We start from the raw sequence: 16,317 nt of genomic DNA, 5'->3' as shown, positions 1-16,317 counted from the left end.
CACGCAGGCATTTTTCATTGACTTTAGTAGCAGCTGCTCAACCCCTTACATTATATCATCACAGTGGATAACTAAGTACATAATAAAACCTAATAATTATGCATAGGCTTCATTAAAAATCCCTTGAATGGGGTGGAAGTCCCCAACCATTGAGCTGTTTTGAGCCTGACCCCAGCTTTGAATGAAGGAGTACAACTTCCAGCCCACCTCAGCTGATGATCAGATTGTAGCTTCACCTCCTTGACTCATGGTGGACTTCACATCATCAGACTGTACCCATCTAAGAGCTCATCATCTAGTATGAGCTCATCAGCTAAAGTCAGAGGAAAGACAGAAGTACACCCAGTGGGCAATTTACCACACATAGCTTAGATACCATCCTAGGCTATAATGAATCAACTTCTGGACTTGTTTGTTTCTTGCCATTTATCCTAGCAGAAAACTAGATAAATAGCTTAGACTAGATGACATAGTCAGATGAGATAAATTCCAGTGCTGCAGTCAAAATCTGTTTAACTTAAAAGGCAATTGCTCAGCAAATGCCTAGTCCATTTTTGTTGGGTTTTTTCCTCCCCATGCTTCCCAAAGAGCTTCACCTGCTAGTGATGTTGGGCTTGGTTCTGGTGCAAAAGCAGAAACAGTGGATGTTAGCATGCTGTGGATGGGCTGTGGTCAGGGTCCAGCTCTCATGTGCGGAAGCCAAATCCTTCAACCTGTTTCTTCACTGGTCTGGTATAAAAGAAAGAGTTTGAAACCACCTTGCTTAAAAACATTAGGGTAAATTAGTTGTGGGTGTGACCCTTCTGAAGCCAATCAATTGTCAGGGACCATGACCTGCAATGATTTGCATCTTCACTGTTGGGGCACCATTCACTGACAGAAGTACCTGGTGGGACATGTCTAACATCTCTCGCTGTGACTGCTAGCACTGCAGCACATTAAGTAAATGAGATGAATCTTTCCTTGTCCCATCTTTTCCAATTCATCAATGTCTTCTATTGCATATATGGTTTTCTTCAGCGTTTGCTTTCTTGACAGCTTGTGTTTGAATACTGGTTATTGTGGCAATTTCCCGCTCCAGCGGCTTTGCTCTCTGTTTGCCTTAATTATCAGGTTTTCCTTTTCTCACAGTCTATATTACAAAAATCAGTCATACATCCACTAGTTGGTCCATCTTTCTCCCAGTTTTTAGTGTTTTATTACTTTCTACCAGTTGGCGTGTACCATCCATTGGGTGCGACGTTTCCATATACAAATATGATTGATTTTCTCCCCATTTTTTTCTTGCCTCTCTTGATCTCTTTCATCCTCCTTCCTTCCTTTCTGTATCTCTGCTCTCATTTCATTCCATCTTTTTTTGCAGAGCATTGGTAGAAGTGCCTCCATCAATAAGCAAAGCTGGCTTGTGCCCTTGGGCACAGCCCTGAGACAAATGGGTAATGCATAAACTACACCAGCCTAGGAGTAGTCCCAGGAGACGCTGTGACTCAGAGTCAGCCCTTGGAGGCATAATTTGTTCCTGTTTTCTCTCTGATGGGATTAAGCTCTGTTTGTTCCCTGCCTCTTCTGCATAATCCCTTCTTTGATTCCCTGGAATAAGCTGGCATGCAGGAAGAGAAGAACTCTCTGATTTTATTACATAGATGTGCAGGTGTGAACTAAACAACAGCCATTACAATATCGTGATGTAAAGACTCTTATGGGTCACTGGCTGTTAGTTCATGCCCCATTTCCTTTCCTGTACGAAGAGGAAGAAAAAATGCCAATCCATTGTCCTTTTCCCAAGGTAGGAACCCAAAGGTATGGGTAAGGCAAAGAGAATGCAGGACAAGTGCATCTGAGGCTAAACAGGCAACGACTTTTTGTTTGATTCACGATGATTCATTTATGCCAGTATTGACCAGGAATAACTCCAGGAGAGTTACAGTGCTGTAAATGCCAAGGTGGTGGGATGACATTCATGCCTGATACCCACGTGGCTGAAGGAAACCCTGATGCCCATGGAGGAGGCGAGAGCTGTTTCTGTAAACTGGCAATCCTGATATGAAATCAGAAGTAGAGCAGCATTTAAAGGCAGGCAGGCAGAGGTGAACAGCAGAGATAGGCCAGAGCTGCAAAGCTGGGATTTGTGTCTGTATCCAAACTCACCCGAACTCCAGGCTGCTTCAGAGTCTGGGGTTTGTGCGTTTTAGTCTGTGCCACTTTTAGAGATGTGAATGGCTGTAGAAATTATGTGTGGAACAAAATCTGGCTCAAGTCTGAACCTGTTCCAGCTGGTGGGGTGTGGTGGTGGTGGGTGGGTTCACCATCATGTAAATTAGCAGGTGACAAGCAGTCCTTCAGAGTCTTGTTCCCGACAGATTTGTGGTCTAAGGCTTTTTCTAAGTGCCCAAAGGGAAGTCTTCATGAGGTGCAGAGAGAGGATGGACTAAGTGCACTTTCCACTATTGGTGGCAGCATTCTCTAATGAGGTGGGAGGGGTCAACACTTTCCCTTTCCTCCTCTACAGAAACAAGCTGGGATGCTGAGGAGCTGGATATCCTATGCCCAGCAGCGAGTGTCCAACCCCGGGAGTCTTGCTCTGCACTGCATGTTTCCAAGGAAGACTCATTGACTGAGCCACATACCAGGCCACAGCTGGATCAACATCTCTGTTTGTGGGGCTGTCTCCTTCTCAATACACATAGTGAGTCCTTTTCACTTCACAAGTCAGGCAATGAACTTTTCCGTACCGTACACATTACCTGTGTGCCAGCAGGGCATTTGAAGGAAACCATCAGCAGTTCTCTCTCTTTCTTTCCTTCTCCTTCTTCCTCTCCTTCTCTTTACAGGTGTCACTGAATCCTATGTCAAATCTGACAGAAACTACTATGCTAAAAAGTTCACGTGAAAAGCCTGTCCACTCTACAGCTCTAATGTATTTGTAGACTTTTCTGGTTCCAGGGCAAAGGAGTATTTGCCTTTTTTTTTTTTTTTTAAATAATGAATTTATCTGCTTTTAGTTCTTTTGCTGCTGTTGTTGTCGCTCATATTGTACACAGAGTCTATGTAGATAGATCTCAGAAAGCTTAGAGCTGCTGTCCAACACAGCCTCTGTCTGGCTGAGGGAAAAGGAGATACTTTGGAAGATGCAAGCCTTTCAAAGGACACTTAATCACACGAGTCACTTCAGGTGGGTGAGAGCAGAGCAAATCCATACCTTTGCTAATGCTCTTCTTTCCAGCTCTGTGTTGTCGACTGGTTGAAAAACCACTGTCTCCTACAGGAGGCATTGTTGGGGCGTAACTTGTGTGACTGCCAGATGTACCTCAGGATAGACCAGAAGTCATTAGACCTATTCTATCCAACCAGTTTTAGCCTTTTTAAAAGTTTTTATTCTTTTAATATCAAAAAAGTAGACTTCTCTCATGTATGCAACCTCAGAGGATGTAAGCTCAAATCCGTTTCTCCACTTGGAGCCCAGCAAAGGGTTTTGCCTGCTTTATTTGCAGGTGTGGACATCATAGACTCGTATGCACTCCTGGCAGCGTACGTAGCAGCACCAGTGGAAGATACAGTGGCACTTCTCTTTCCGTTTCTCAGTCCTTGTGTTGTGCCCACGGCCGCAGCACAAAAGGTCACAACCATCAATCCCATGGGAAGTGACATTACAGATCCTGTCACGGGTCCCAAAGGAGCCTGTCTCAGGGTTGGGCTCACAAAAGTTTGGTGAGTTCTCGTAGTAAACCAGGTCCTTCTCAGTTGGAGCCTTGAAGAAGTTGTATTTGGGTCTGAGTGTCTCGACCCAGCCACGGGATTCTCGATGTTTTTCCACCACCATTTCAGAAGCGCTGTCGTACTTGTCCTTGAGGTAGTCACCGATGACCCTGAAGTCTGGCTGAGACCACCAGCAGGTCTTCACTTCGCAGCTGCCTGAGAGGCCATGACATTTGCACTTAAGATGCATGAGTTCAATAATAGACTGAAAAAGAGGAGAGGAAAAACAAAGAAGAAGTAAAACATTAGCCCGTAATCAAAACATATATTACATTCTGTTATTTAGCCAGGATTTCCCAAAGAATTGCAGTGTTTTCTTAGATATATTTACACACTTGTGAACAAAAATCACTGTATCCTCCTGTCAATGCCCTGCACAGATGCTGGCTCGAAGGCAGGTAAAACCTCTGCAACTTTATTTTTCTCACTGACTATCTCTGATTCCCATCCCAAATTTAAGCATCTACCAAGTGCTTTCACTAAGGGCTGAAGAGATTTCTCTGCATACTAACTTCTATCTTATCAATATTCATGTGTGATATTGCAGCACAGTCACCCAAGAACACAACTTAGACAATCTACCAGAGAAGCGGAGAACACACAAACTTACTAAAACAATGTCTTCATAAATGAAATATACAGCTATTCCACTGGAAATTAAAGAAATATGAAATGTCCTAACCATCTAGCACAGAATTCCATCTTTTACATGTGTTTGATGTTTTCTTAAGCAAACATGATTCTAGCTTTGTTGCAGCTATGCTCAGAAACCTGAAAAGTAATGTATTTTTATTTTTAAGCCATGCTTATGATTTTTCTAAAACCATATTAAAGGAAAAAAAAAGAAATAGAAGCCCAACTTTTGGTTTTGAAGGGCTCAGACTTCAACATAAAACATTGTCCTGGAATAAATGGGAAGGTGACTATTGATCCCAGAAGTTTGCTATTACCTCTTATGAAATTAGTCTGAAGGTTTCTAGAGGTGTTGCCCTACAGTATTCTGAGGTGGGAGACAGCCTTATGCAACTTACTTGATAATCTGAATTTTCAGACTGATCAGCAAATTTCCAGGTACATGAACAGACTAGTGCCAGCCTGAGTCCAAAAGATTTGCCATGAATCAGCACCTTGGTGTTCACCAGGTGCTTTCCTGTGTTATTTACGGAGTATCACCCGCCGCAAAGGAGGTTGTAATTAGTGATGAGAGAGAACCACAAAATGTTTGGTTCATACAATCATGCCGAACTTAATCAAAGCTTCTGGCATAGTGGTAGGGTTTGCGTTTATATGGGAACTAATATGAAACACTGCCTATGGCTCAGTTTTAGCTGGAAACACTTGAGTATGGAGGCCTAGAAAAGCTACCCCGTGAGAGCTACCATGGTGAGAATGGAAAACACTGTTGCTTTATAAAACAATAGGATTTCAGATAATGATGTGACATCTCTCTAACCTTTGACATCTGTAAAATGTTCCAAAATAACTCAGTGTTGAGTAACAAGACTTACAGTAAGAAAGACCTTTACAGGTATGTGTTCACATGGATGTTTACTTAAAGCTCAGATTTTCCAAGGCCTCTCATTTTAAGGCAAATCCATCCTTTCCACTCTATCCACCTTCTCCACAGTCCTATTTGTCTCATTATCTATTCCAGCAACGCACGATACCTTGGGCTACCTGGGATAATTTGGGCCAGTGCTGGAGGAAACCACTCATTGCTGGTAGTTACCTACATTGCAGACAATTTTTGTTTCTGGTGGTATTTAATTTTGAAATTAAATTTGAAATGTATTTCTTATTTCAGACCAGCTCTCCTGTGGCGTGAGGTGGGGTAACTCCACCAGGGTTTGACAGTGCCCACTTGAGGAGCTCACACCAAAGCCCTAGCCTGCCTGAGAACAGTTGTTCACATGCATCTATTGCCATTTGTGAGCTGCAGGCATGTCTAAGGTATCTGTCCTGAGATGGCAGAGGCCCTGCAGGACACACATAGTCTTTCCTGTAACAGCCCAAGGAAACGCTGGATACTTCAGGATATCTCAGTTTATACTAAAATGCATTTACTTAAGCACCTGAATCCTCCCCATAAACCTCAGTCCATCATATTTAACTTGAGATGTCTACAGAACAGACATCTCTGGCTGTACAGCTCACCTTCCTACAGCCAGTGGAGGAGAACAGGCACAGTTTGGGCATCATTAACTAATCTATTTCAACTGTCTTCTTCAAGTTGGGATGAAATCACATCCTATACCTGTTTGTCTTCAACCATTCTCTGTAAAAGAGGTCTGGACAACTGACTCCAAGGTAGACATTTACATCTGGGTGGGTGAATTTACTTATGGCTTTCATAGACCAGGGACATCGGTCACCTCCCTCGCAAGAACTATCATAGGGCAGGTGTCATAGAATCATAGAGTGGTTTGGGTTGGAAGGGACCTTAAAGCTCATCCAACCCCTTGCCATGGGCAGGGACACTTTCCACTAGATCAGCTTGCTCAAAGCCCCGTCCAACCTGGCCTTGAACACCGCCAGGGACGGGGCAGCCACAGCTTCTCTGGGCAACCTGTGCCAGTGCCTCACCACCCTCGCAGGGAAGAACTTCTTCTTTGTATCTCATCTAAATCTCCCTTCTTTCAGTTTAAAGCCTTTCCCTCTTGTTCTATCACTACATCATCATTTCATGGTGTAAAACTGCTCAGATTTATGTCTGGTTATTCCCCTCAATTCCCTCCCCATGTTCATTATGGCAGGTAAGAAAAGATTAATGGGAGATTGAGAAAGGTGAAACTAAATATCCTTACGGTCCTTCCAGCTTCATTGTTGTGCCTGTTCATGGCTGACCGAGCGTCTGGTCTGTTTTCTCGGGCATCCGCAAACTCCCGTGACACCATGCTCCCAAACTCCACGTCCTCGCTGCAGCCCCCCCATTTCCAGCCTTCCCCTGGAGAGCCCTTGTGGCGGGTGTCACAGCCGCAGATGGTGGCCGAGCCCTCAGCGCAGGATCTGGTCACCGCAAAAGCCACTCCAGCAGAGGCAATGGCATGGACAAAGGCTGATTCCCTGGTAGCTGTGAAAGAGAGAAATCAATGAATAGTGGCCATTGAAGGGACCACGCATGGCTTTGATCAGCCCTATGAACTCCTTCCCTTGAGGGCATGGCAGAAGGCCAGGAAACTCACCTTTTTCCTGTGGTCCGGCTTGGACCTACTCCAAATACTCCAAACACGTTTTCGTATACTAGGAAATAAGCTCCTGTGTACACAAGACCAGGCTTGATTCAAGGCCACTGAGGTCAGCCAAGAAGTTTTGACCAAAGTCATCCTAAGGTCTTAGGATAGGGCCATGGCAAAAGAAAAACCAGTGCAAACCTGAATCTCAGGGGCATGTAGAATATGCTATATTGTACTTTGCAGGCAATGCATCATGTAGCCGTATCCTGAGCTGTAGTCTTGGCTTCAGATACACAGATTCTGGGCTATGTTCCTGTAACATGGAAAATGCAGGTCTGCACTTATTTACAGTCTTCATTGTTAGTGGTGGGATCTGAAACAGGTAAAGCACCTTCTCCTCCCCAACTAAGAGAGATGCTGATGGCTGGAAGGTAGGAAAATGCCAGGATGGCCAGATACTCCCCAATTCTTACTATGTAAACTAAACATTGTCCCCACGCTCCATCCTGAGGACACCTTCTTTTTCCTAGGCTGTCTAGCTCACTTACAAACAGTGTTTAATATGTGGCATCTTGCATCTATCTAAAGTTTTGGTCACTTGCCTAATTAAGGCCCCTACCAAGGGGACTGGAAATGAGCTTTCCTTTTCTGCCCATTGCCTCGGGATGGTGGGTGGGATCAGCTAAAAGATGTTCTGTTAGGGAATGAGGAGCCTTAATGTCTGTGGAGACTTTCCTTCACAGCCTTTCATCCTACCTGGAGCTGGGTCAGGAAGGACAGCTCAGCATTAGCCTGGCTTTCCTGGATACCAGCGCCTTTTCTACACTGTGCCAAAATGAAAACCAAACATTTTGAACTGCTTTGTAAGTAGGGAATATACCAAAATATCAGGTTTATTCCCCTTCAGTTTTGGTCTCAGTATGTTTCTTCACTCACTAGAAATGACAGTTCCACACCATGCCTCAGAAAACACCACTGTAATGCTTCCTGGGTTCAGCAAAATGGCTGAACAGGGCTATTCTCAAACCCTTGAGGCAATTCTAAGAGGACACAATGATTCTGGTAACTGACCTCCCTTAACCTCCTATACGGTTTCCCACATGAGCTCACCTTGCACCTATAGACTAGTTAGCAAGAAAGCATGTTGTCAGTGACACCTTTCAGATGATTGATCTAGGACAGTGCTGAAATATGAATGGATCCATAAAGGGAAAATGTCAGATTTTCAGTTGATGCAGCTTCACCAGCTTCTACTGAGCTTTGCATCAGCTGACAAGGTGCCTACTCAAAACCACTCAAACCTTCTCTGCTCTATATTTTGCTGATCTGAACTTTCTCTGGACATTTTGCCTTAATCTTTACCATCTAGATGCTTCCAGGCTTTACTAACGTGAAGACAATTTAATACGCCAAGCCTAAAAGCCAACATGTTCTTGGGGAGAAATCAAAACTGCATGCTTGCAGAGCAGCCCCGGCTGGATTGAAGGCTTGAGCAAGAACTTGCGTGGCACCGCTTAGCTTTGGGAAGAGAACCAAATACAACAATATGCAAATCAAATAATGTGCATGAACATACAAGCCAAAGGTATGAGCAATGTCCTGGAACATGTTGCCAATGCACATCATGAGGTTAGTAAGACACTGAGGGCTAGAACCAAAAAAGGAAAATGCAGGAACCCTCAATTCCAAAACGTGATTTTGAAAAGCCCTTGTTCAGCACCTGTCCAGCCTGAAGGATCCCAGCTTCCTGCAAATGGTGATGCAGTTCATGAGCTGTGTGAAAGCTCAGCTTTTGAGCATGAATAGATGAGTCCAGTTTTAACAGGACTGGCATCTTGCACTTACCTAAGCACAGCTGGGATGCAGAAACCAAATCTTGGGGGTGGGGAGTTTTGTATGATGTCTCCAAGGACATTGATGACCAGCCCTAGGGTCTGTGAAGGCAAAGGCTTCTTGTAGAAGCCAGTCAGATAAGCTAGTGGGATGAATGCCATGACCCACTGGTAGGTAGGTAGAGGGTATAGTGCCTGATGAGAGAATAGCTGACATGCCTTCCACCTCCTTTCTTAAATAATCTTGAAACCTTTTAATAGAATCACAGAATGGTTTGAGTTGGAAGATACCTTAAAGATCAACTAGTTCAATCCCAGCTCTAGGACAGGGACACCTTCCACTAGACCAGGTTGCTCCAAGCCCCATCCAACATGGCTTTGAACACTGCCAGGGATGGGGAAGCCACAGCTTCTCTGGGCAACCTGTGCCAGGGCCTCACCACCCTCACAGAGAAGAACTTCTTCCTCAGATCTCATCTAAATGTCCCCTCTGACAGTTTAAAGCCATTCCTGCTTGTCCTGTCCCAACCTGCCCTTGTCAAAAGCCCCTCTCCAGCTCTCTTGTCGGCCGCTTTAGACACTTGAAGCTGCTCTAAGGTCTCCCTGAAGCCTTCTCCATGCTGCACAAGCCCAGCTCTCTCAGCCTGTCTCCATAGCAGAGGTGCTCCAGCCCTCAGAGCATCTTCATGGCCTCCTCTGGACTTGCTCCAACAGCTCCAACTCCACATCAACCAACCCCCCAAGTCCTTCTCCTCAGGGCTGTTCTCAATCCAGTCTCCCCCAGCCTATGTTTGTGCTTGGGATTGCCCTGACCCAGGTGCAGGACCTTGCACTTGACCTTCTTGAACTTCATGATGTTGGCACTGTCACCCCTCTCCAGACTGTCCAGGCCCTTCTGGGTGACATCCATTCCCTCCAGTGTGCTGACTGCACCACACAGCTCTGTGTCATTAGAAATTTGCTGAGGGTGCTCAATCCCATTGTGCATGTCACTGACAAAGATGTTGAACAGTGCCAGTCCCAATACTGACCCCTGGGGAATGCCCCTTGACACTGGTCTCTACTTGAACATTGCGCCAACAGCAACAGCAACAGCCAACGTTCACAGCAACTCTTTGAGAGAGACCATCCAGCCAGTGTCCACTGAGTGGTCTGTCTGTCAAATCTACGTATCTCCAATTTACAGACAAGGATGTCTTGCAGGACATTGTCAAATGCTTTGCACAAGTCCAAGTAGATGATTTCACTTGCTTTTATATATTCTTCTTTTTATAGAATCTTTTCCCATTGCCCTTGATGTCCCTGGACAGATTTAATTCTATCTTGTCTTCAGCTTTCCTAACCTGTTCCCTGGCTGCTCATATAATTTTTCTGTATTCCTCTCAGGCTACCTGTCCTTGCTTCCACCCTCTGTAGGCTTCCTTTTTTTACTGGAGTTTGTCCAGGAGCTCCTCGTTCATTAATGCAGGATATCCTGACTCATAAGCTGTCTGTTGGCTCCTCATCCATCCCCAGGCAAAGCTCCATGCACTCCAGCTGGTCAATGACATAGAGGTAGACACCCCCTTCTTGTCTCCCCTGCCTGTCCTTCCTGAAGAGCCTGTACCCTTCCATTCCAACACTCCAGTCACAGGAGCCATCCCACCACTTTTCCATGATGCAAATAAAATCACAGCAGGCGTTGCACATTTCTGTCTCCTCTTGTTTATTCCCCATGCTATGTGTGTTTGCATAAAGACATTTAATTTGGGTCCTGGTGAAATTGAGTTACTGAAGCTGATTTTTGATACCCTTTTATACCATGGACAGGAGAAGAAGATGATAATTCTTCTTCTTACTGTGAGAATGGGGAGGCCCTGGCACAGGTTGCCTAAGGAAATTGTGAATGCTCCATCCCTAAGGTGTTCAAGGCCAGGTTGGATGGCGCCTTGAGCAACCTGGTCTAATGGAAAGTGTCCCTGCCCATGGCAGGGGGGTTGGAACTGTATGGTCTAAAGGTCCTTTCCAACCCAAACCATTCTATGATTCTATGATTCTGTGATTCTATTATTCTATGACTCTTTTTCTCCCTTCTATCTGACAGGCGTAGTGGCTAAAGCACATTGCCTGGGTAGGTTAGCTCTCATCTCTTGGGAATCACCCCTTCCTCTGCTCAGGAGGAGACACCTTTGGCTCTTTGGGAAGGTGCTGTAGGTGCTGAATAGATGTTTACAAGTGCCATGGAGAGCCCCTGTGCCTTGCCATGCTAGGACTGAAAAGACAGCATCTACAGGCACGGTGTTTGTGCAGAAAACCTTCTCCTGTTTAGGTATGAAATGGGTAGCCTTGGCTTAGAAGTCCACAGGTCACGGATTACACCTGGGCTTCAGCAGGAGCCATTAGCTCAGAACAAGGTGGTTTTCTGTGCATACAGGTGCAGAGCTCTCCGAAGACCAGGGAGCTTCAGACAACACAGCCAAAGGGTCTGCAGAATTTCTGCATTTGCCAGGACTTGGAAGCTGAACAAGAAGTTCTTGGAGGACAGCTTCGGTTGTAGACACCCAATCCTAAACCCCAAGTTCGTTATTTAAACTCTCCAATGTTGCTAGCCGGTCCTGAGAGTCTACAGCTCCAGGTGGGTATTGATAGGATTTACCTTAAGAAGCACCAATTATACTCAGTTCTTCTCTTCCCAGAAAGAACCCAATGCCTTTTACAGCCTGTATATGCTGTAATCATTCCCCTGCTTTTGAAATGCAGCCACCGCTGGGGTGGAGTGCAGCCACCACTTAACAGCACACAACAGGAAGCAAATAGCATTGTATCTGATCGTAACTACCTGGGGAATGTAGGCAGGCAGAGCAAAGAAACTGAGATCTGGCCTCGGGCACTGAGGTTAGGAGTTTGTCTCTTGAGAAAGTTGCAGCCGATCTCTTAATGACTCCACGAAATTAGGACACTAGATTTACATCTCCTACCCCTAACTTAAGGCACTGAGTTCAATATTGACACAGATGGAAGAGCGCCATCGCGTGAATCATGTCCTGCCACCTCCTAAGTTATAGGACTGTCCTCCGATTACTAAGCAGACCTGACCCTGCTGAGCTCCGAAGAGCTCCCCAGGTTGTAGCCGGAGGCGGTGTGGCTGCAGGAATGGAGGAGAGTATAGAGATACAGATAAGCAGAAGGAAAGCATGCACTTGTAATGGAAATGAGGGGTTATTAAGGTGCCATATAAAAATGCAAGAGACTTAGCAAAGATAACAAGAAAGTGCAGTATATTTGTCAGGTCACTTCATTCCTCTCTGGGTGGTTCTGGTAGCAGGAGACAAGCAGCTGTTATGACTTGAAGAGAGCTTCTGGAAAGTCATCTGGCAAGAGGAGGTTAATAGGGACTAATACCTCATGGGGATGTTGACTTAAGAGCATATTAACCACTTTGTTGTCAGTGCAACACAAGGTCACCAAAGCTCTAGCTTCAGCTTGTTTAATTTCTGCCTAGTCCCAAGTTTCCTTGCAGGGCTCAGAGGCTTGGATGGCTGGTGCTTCAAGGTACCCTTTTCTGGACCTTTTTGAGGAGGTTGGCTATTAGTGGAAAAGGTGCTGAGACATACAGAGGACCTCTAAGAATGCTTTGTAGCCACCTCCTAATGCAGAGGTCTTCAAGTCACTGGTCACTTCTGGAAACTGTTTCTTAAGGAGCCTGGTCTGTGAAGCTGAGCGCCTGAATCATAGAATCCTAGAAGAATTTGAGTTGGAAGGGACCTTCAAAGGTCATCTGTCCAACCCCCCTGCCATGAGCAGGGACATCTTCAACAAGATCAGGTTGCCCAGGACAACATCCAGCCCGGCCTTGAATTTCTCCAGGGATGTCCTGTGCAGAACATCTCTGACCACCTTGCCCCAGCAGCAGAAAGATCTTGGAATGCAAAAACACGTGGCCGAGCAGTATTGATATGAGAATTCAAAAGGCTGAGGATGAGGTGACCTAAGATTTGATTTCCTGCTTTCACAGAGATTTTTTACGTGACTTTGGTCAAATCTGTCTGTCTGCGCTTCTGCTTCCTTTTCCATACACCTGAGGGCAATCCTGCTTATCTCCTCAGGAGCCTGCAATGTTGAATCTGCAATTCAGTGATGTCTTCAGAATTGTGGGCAGAAGTTGCTGGAGATGAACAGACGGTTATCAAGTTGTGGGAAGAGGAAGGCAAATGAATAACCACATAAATATCTCAACTGTCTAGTATATGAAACCTGCTCTCATGTGTTTTTCTGCCCAGACAGTGACTTATTTTCCCCGAATCTTTCTCTGAGTGACTAAATGATTAACCCCAGGCCAGGTAGATGTCCCAGGTATGTGGGAGGAAGGACTACGGTGATGTAGAAGGATGAACAGAATGGTTTATATTGGTCTTAAAAAGCTACAGTCCCTTTTTACCACCTTTGTGCCATAGTACTGAGTCCTGTTGTCCCTGTTCTTGACACCCTAAATCTTCCCTTCCTCCCTGCACAGTGGCCTGGTGGTAACAGCAGGCTCCTGGAGCATGGCAACACAACTCACCTTCAGGTGTGTTGGGAGTTGAAGCTGCAAGTCCTGTGTCCTGGACTACAGCTCGAAGAACTACGTGGTATTTTAGAAAGGGAGAATCACTGTTTCCACTGACTGCTCTTTAAAAGAAAGCTCTAAGGGGTTTCCTTAAACATGCCATTTTCCTAGATGGTCCTCCTGAAGGTGCAGAAGCTCCTTTGCAAAGGGAACCTTAATGTTTCCAGGACATATCTGACCTTGTTCTGTGGAGACAAGCTTCCCTTGCCAACAACCCTTTACTGCCCCGGAACTTGTTACCATTCTTTTTGAAACATAACCCTTGGAGTGAAACACTGGAGATGTATGACAGTGAAGGAAAGAGTTCCCATGTCTTTGCCACTCCTCCCAGCCATCATTAGCATGTCTGCTCTTGAATAGAGGATCCTACTCCCTGTTCCACACTAGGAAAGGCACAGCAATAGTGCGGCTGCAAGCCTTGGATTTCTGGCACCACAGACTTCTTGAGGGCTGTTGGAAGAGTCACTTGGCAAGTGAGGCAAAACAAGGAAAATATATCTGCTTGTCAGGACTGCAGGAAGCAGACATGCTGTTTTCTTTGAGGTTCGTTTTTTAAAGCTAAAAGAGAAGAGAAAGCTACCTCTTGTGTCAGCTACTTCGGACACCCAGACATCCATCTTTGCGAGGTGGAAAGTCTTTCCAACATTTGTCTGGTAGGGCATGTACCCAGGGATTGTCAGGAATGGTTTCGATTCCCTGCTTGGCTCAAGGGGATACAAACCCATAGCTGTCATGTTAGAATTTGAACAACAGTTGACACCACATTGAATCTAGATTAAAAAAAAAAAAATCTAAATAAACCCCAAGAACCAAGAAACTGGAAATAAAACTGAGGGCACAGTAGCGCTGCTGGTATTTGGAGCCAGCACAGCCCTGCCTCTTAACACTGGGGGGCTGTCCTAACAGCTCAGTTCCCCTCTAATTACTGTGGTAGGAGTTCTATTTATAGGTTAGACATCATGGAGGTTGCAAGGGAGGAAGGCGTTGTTCAATGAAGGAAGGTGATGAGGAGTTAGTGAAATGAGCTTTGAGAGTTTTGGAAGCTCAGTCTTTGTCTCAAGTGAGGTTGAATTTTGTTTTCAACTGTAGTATGAAACTCAGCTGCTACCAGCTCGCTCATTCAAGGTTTCCTCCTTGAATCCATTAGGAGACCCACTTTACCGAGATGTGGGAGGAAAGCTTCTCTTTGTGGAGAAGGCCACCCATAAACACCTTCATGGTGAAAGCTAAACCAGAAGGTCTTTGAATGAAATGCCGTGTTGTACCAGTTTGAATGAAAAAGATGGGTGCCATATAAAATTAATGTCCAATGCTCCTCATCATGGATGCAGAAGCTGAAGCACTGATGGTATGAAAGTCAGTGATTGTGTAAGTCAGTGCCTGTCCTTATTTGCAACTGCACTGAAGCGGAGGCTGGAGGAAGGTCTCAGTTCTGAAGTGTACCTTTCGGAGTGAACTTGAGCCAAAGCCTCAACAGTTGTTAAGAAGATGGTGACCCCCAGGAGAAATGGGTTTCTTTAGGCTCACACTGACAGCCTTGCAGGCACAGCTACTTTCTGAATAGCAGAAGTGAAATCCAATGGGACTGATAAGTCAGAGCTCACAGGAGCTGTAAAAACATATGCAGACATCACTATTGGATTACACTAACGTGAACGGCATTGCCTGCTGGCCCTGAAATCTGCATGCAGGAGAAGTAAGGACCACCTGGAGCAACATAGCCTTCCTTGTCCCAGATACCAGCAGAAGATACTCCAGTCCATCAGCCCAGCTGGCCTCTGCACTAAACTTGCTGACCAGCAGATACCTCAGAGCCAAGAAACGAGAGTTCAGGACATGGAGATGATGTCCTCCACCTTACAATGCAATTTGCACTAAAGGGGGCTTATTAGAAAGATGGGGACAGACCTTTTAGTGGTACCTGTACTGATAGGACAAGGAGTAACGGTTTTAAACTAAAAGAGGTTAGATTTAGACTAGATATAATGACGAAATTTTTTACAGTGAGGGTAGTGAGGCACTAGCACAGGTTGCTCAGAGAGGTGGTAGATGCCCCATCCCTGGCGGTGTTCAAGGCCAGGTTGGACAGTGCTCTGACCAACTTGGTCTAGTTGAAGATGTCCCTGCTCATTGCGGGGGAGTTGGACTAGAGGACCTTCCAACCCAAACCATTCTATGGTTTTATGAAATGACGGGTCACATCTCAGAACATGGGACATATTTCTCTGCAGGGGGAAGGCGGGGAAAAACATTAAAAAGGCTTTTTTTTTTTTTTTTTAATCACAAAGAAGCAAATCGTTTGCCAATCAGAACTATTAAATATTGGCACGGCACCAGGTGAAGACAGAGAACAGGGAACCCCTTGGCATATACCAGTTGACAGATCTATCATGCTGCAGAGACATTGCCCATGTGCTGGAGAGGAACAAGTGTTGTTCCCATCATAGAGGAGGACGAAAAGGAGGATCACAGAGGTGTCACCGCTGCTATGAGGCTGACATTGCTTCTGGGGAAAATACTGGGAACATTGGAAGCCAAATATTGGCTCTGGCGGCCTCGGAGGCAGGCGAGCTTCAGTTTCACCACATTCCTCTTGATTGTAGCAACAGAGGATCCCATATCAGATAAACCAACTGAAAGGGTTTTACATAAGCTCTCTGGCTCAGCCTCAAGCTTCTTTCAGCTCCTCTAAGGAGAGGACCCTGTCTCCATTGTTCATATTTCCCCTGACTCATCCTCACCAACCTCAACATGTTAGTCACCTGCAGCATCTCCTGGCCTGGCATCAAAGATTCCTTAATTTCTCCCTTACCCCTTTTAAAGGGGGATCGTTGTACCACACTTGCTGTTTTTTCAGTGGTGTAACTTCTATTCATTAGGAAAGGTGGAGAGGTGCAAGTTGTGGCACTGAGTCCATTCCTTAAAGATTTCTCTGTAAGACCACAAGTCTCAGTGTAGATTTACACACTGT

The 16,317-nt window shown here is 45.4% G+C and overlaps 1 protein-coding gene across 2 annotated transcripts in view; it reads right to left on the bottom strand.

Annotated features, from left to right (window-relative positions):
* Positions 1-2,979: 2,979 nt before the first annotated feature.
* Positions 2,980-16,317, bottom strand: part of WNT3A (Wnt family member 3A) — an 87,399-nt gene continuing 74,061 nt past the window's right edge. Inside the window, exons 2-3 of one of the 2 annotated variants that reach the window (XM_030486799.1) lie at positions 6,561-6,826; positions 2,980-3,961 (exon numbers count right to left, since the gene is read on the bottom strand). In XM_030486799.1, coding sequence (XP_030342659.1) covers positions 3,482-3,961; positions 6,561-6,826 — 746 coding nt within the window. In that variant the 3' untranslated portion in view covers positions 2,980-3,481. The remainder of the gene's footprint in view (positions 3,962-6,560; positions 6,827-16,317) is intronic. The other variant, XM_030486807.1, reaches the window with a different exon arrangement.

Source organism: Strigops habroptila, chromosome 1 (assembly GCF_004027225.2).
Source record: "Strigops habroptila isolate Jane chromosome 1, bStrHab1.2.pri, whole genome shotgun sequence".
Classification (NCBI taxonomy): domain Eukaryota; kingdom Metazoa; phylum Chordata; class Aves; order Psittaciformes; family Psittacidae; genus Strigops; species Strigops habroptila.
Note: the sequence above shows the minus strand (reverse complement) of the source record. Positions and strands in the feature narration are given on the sequence as shown.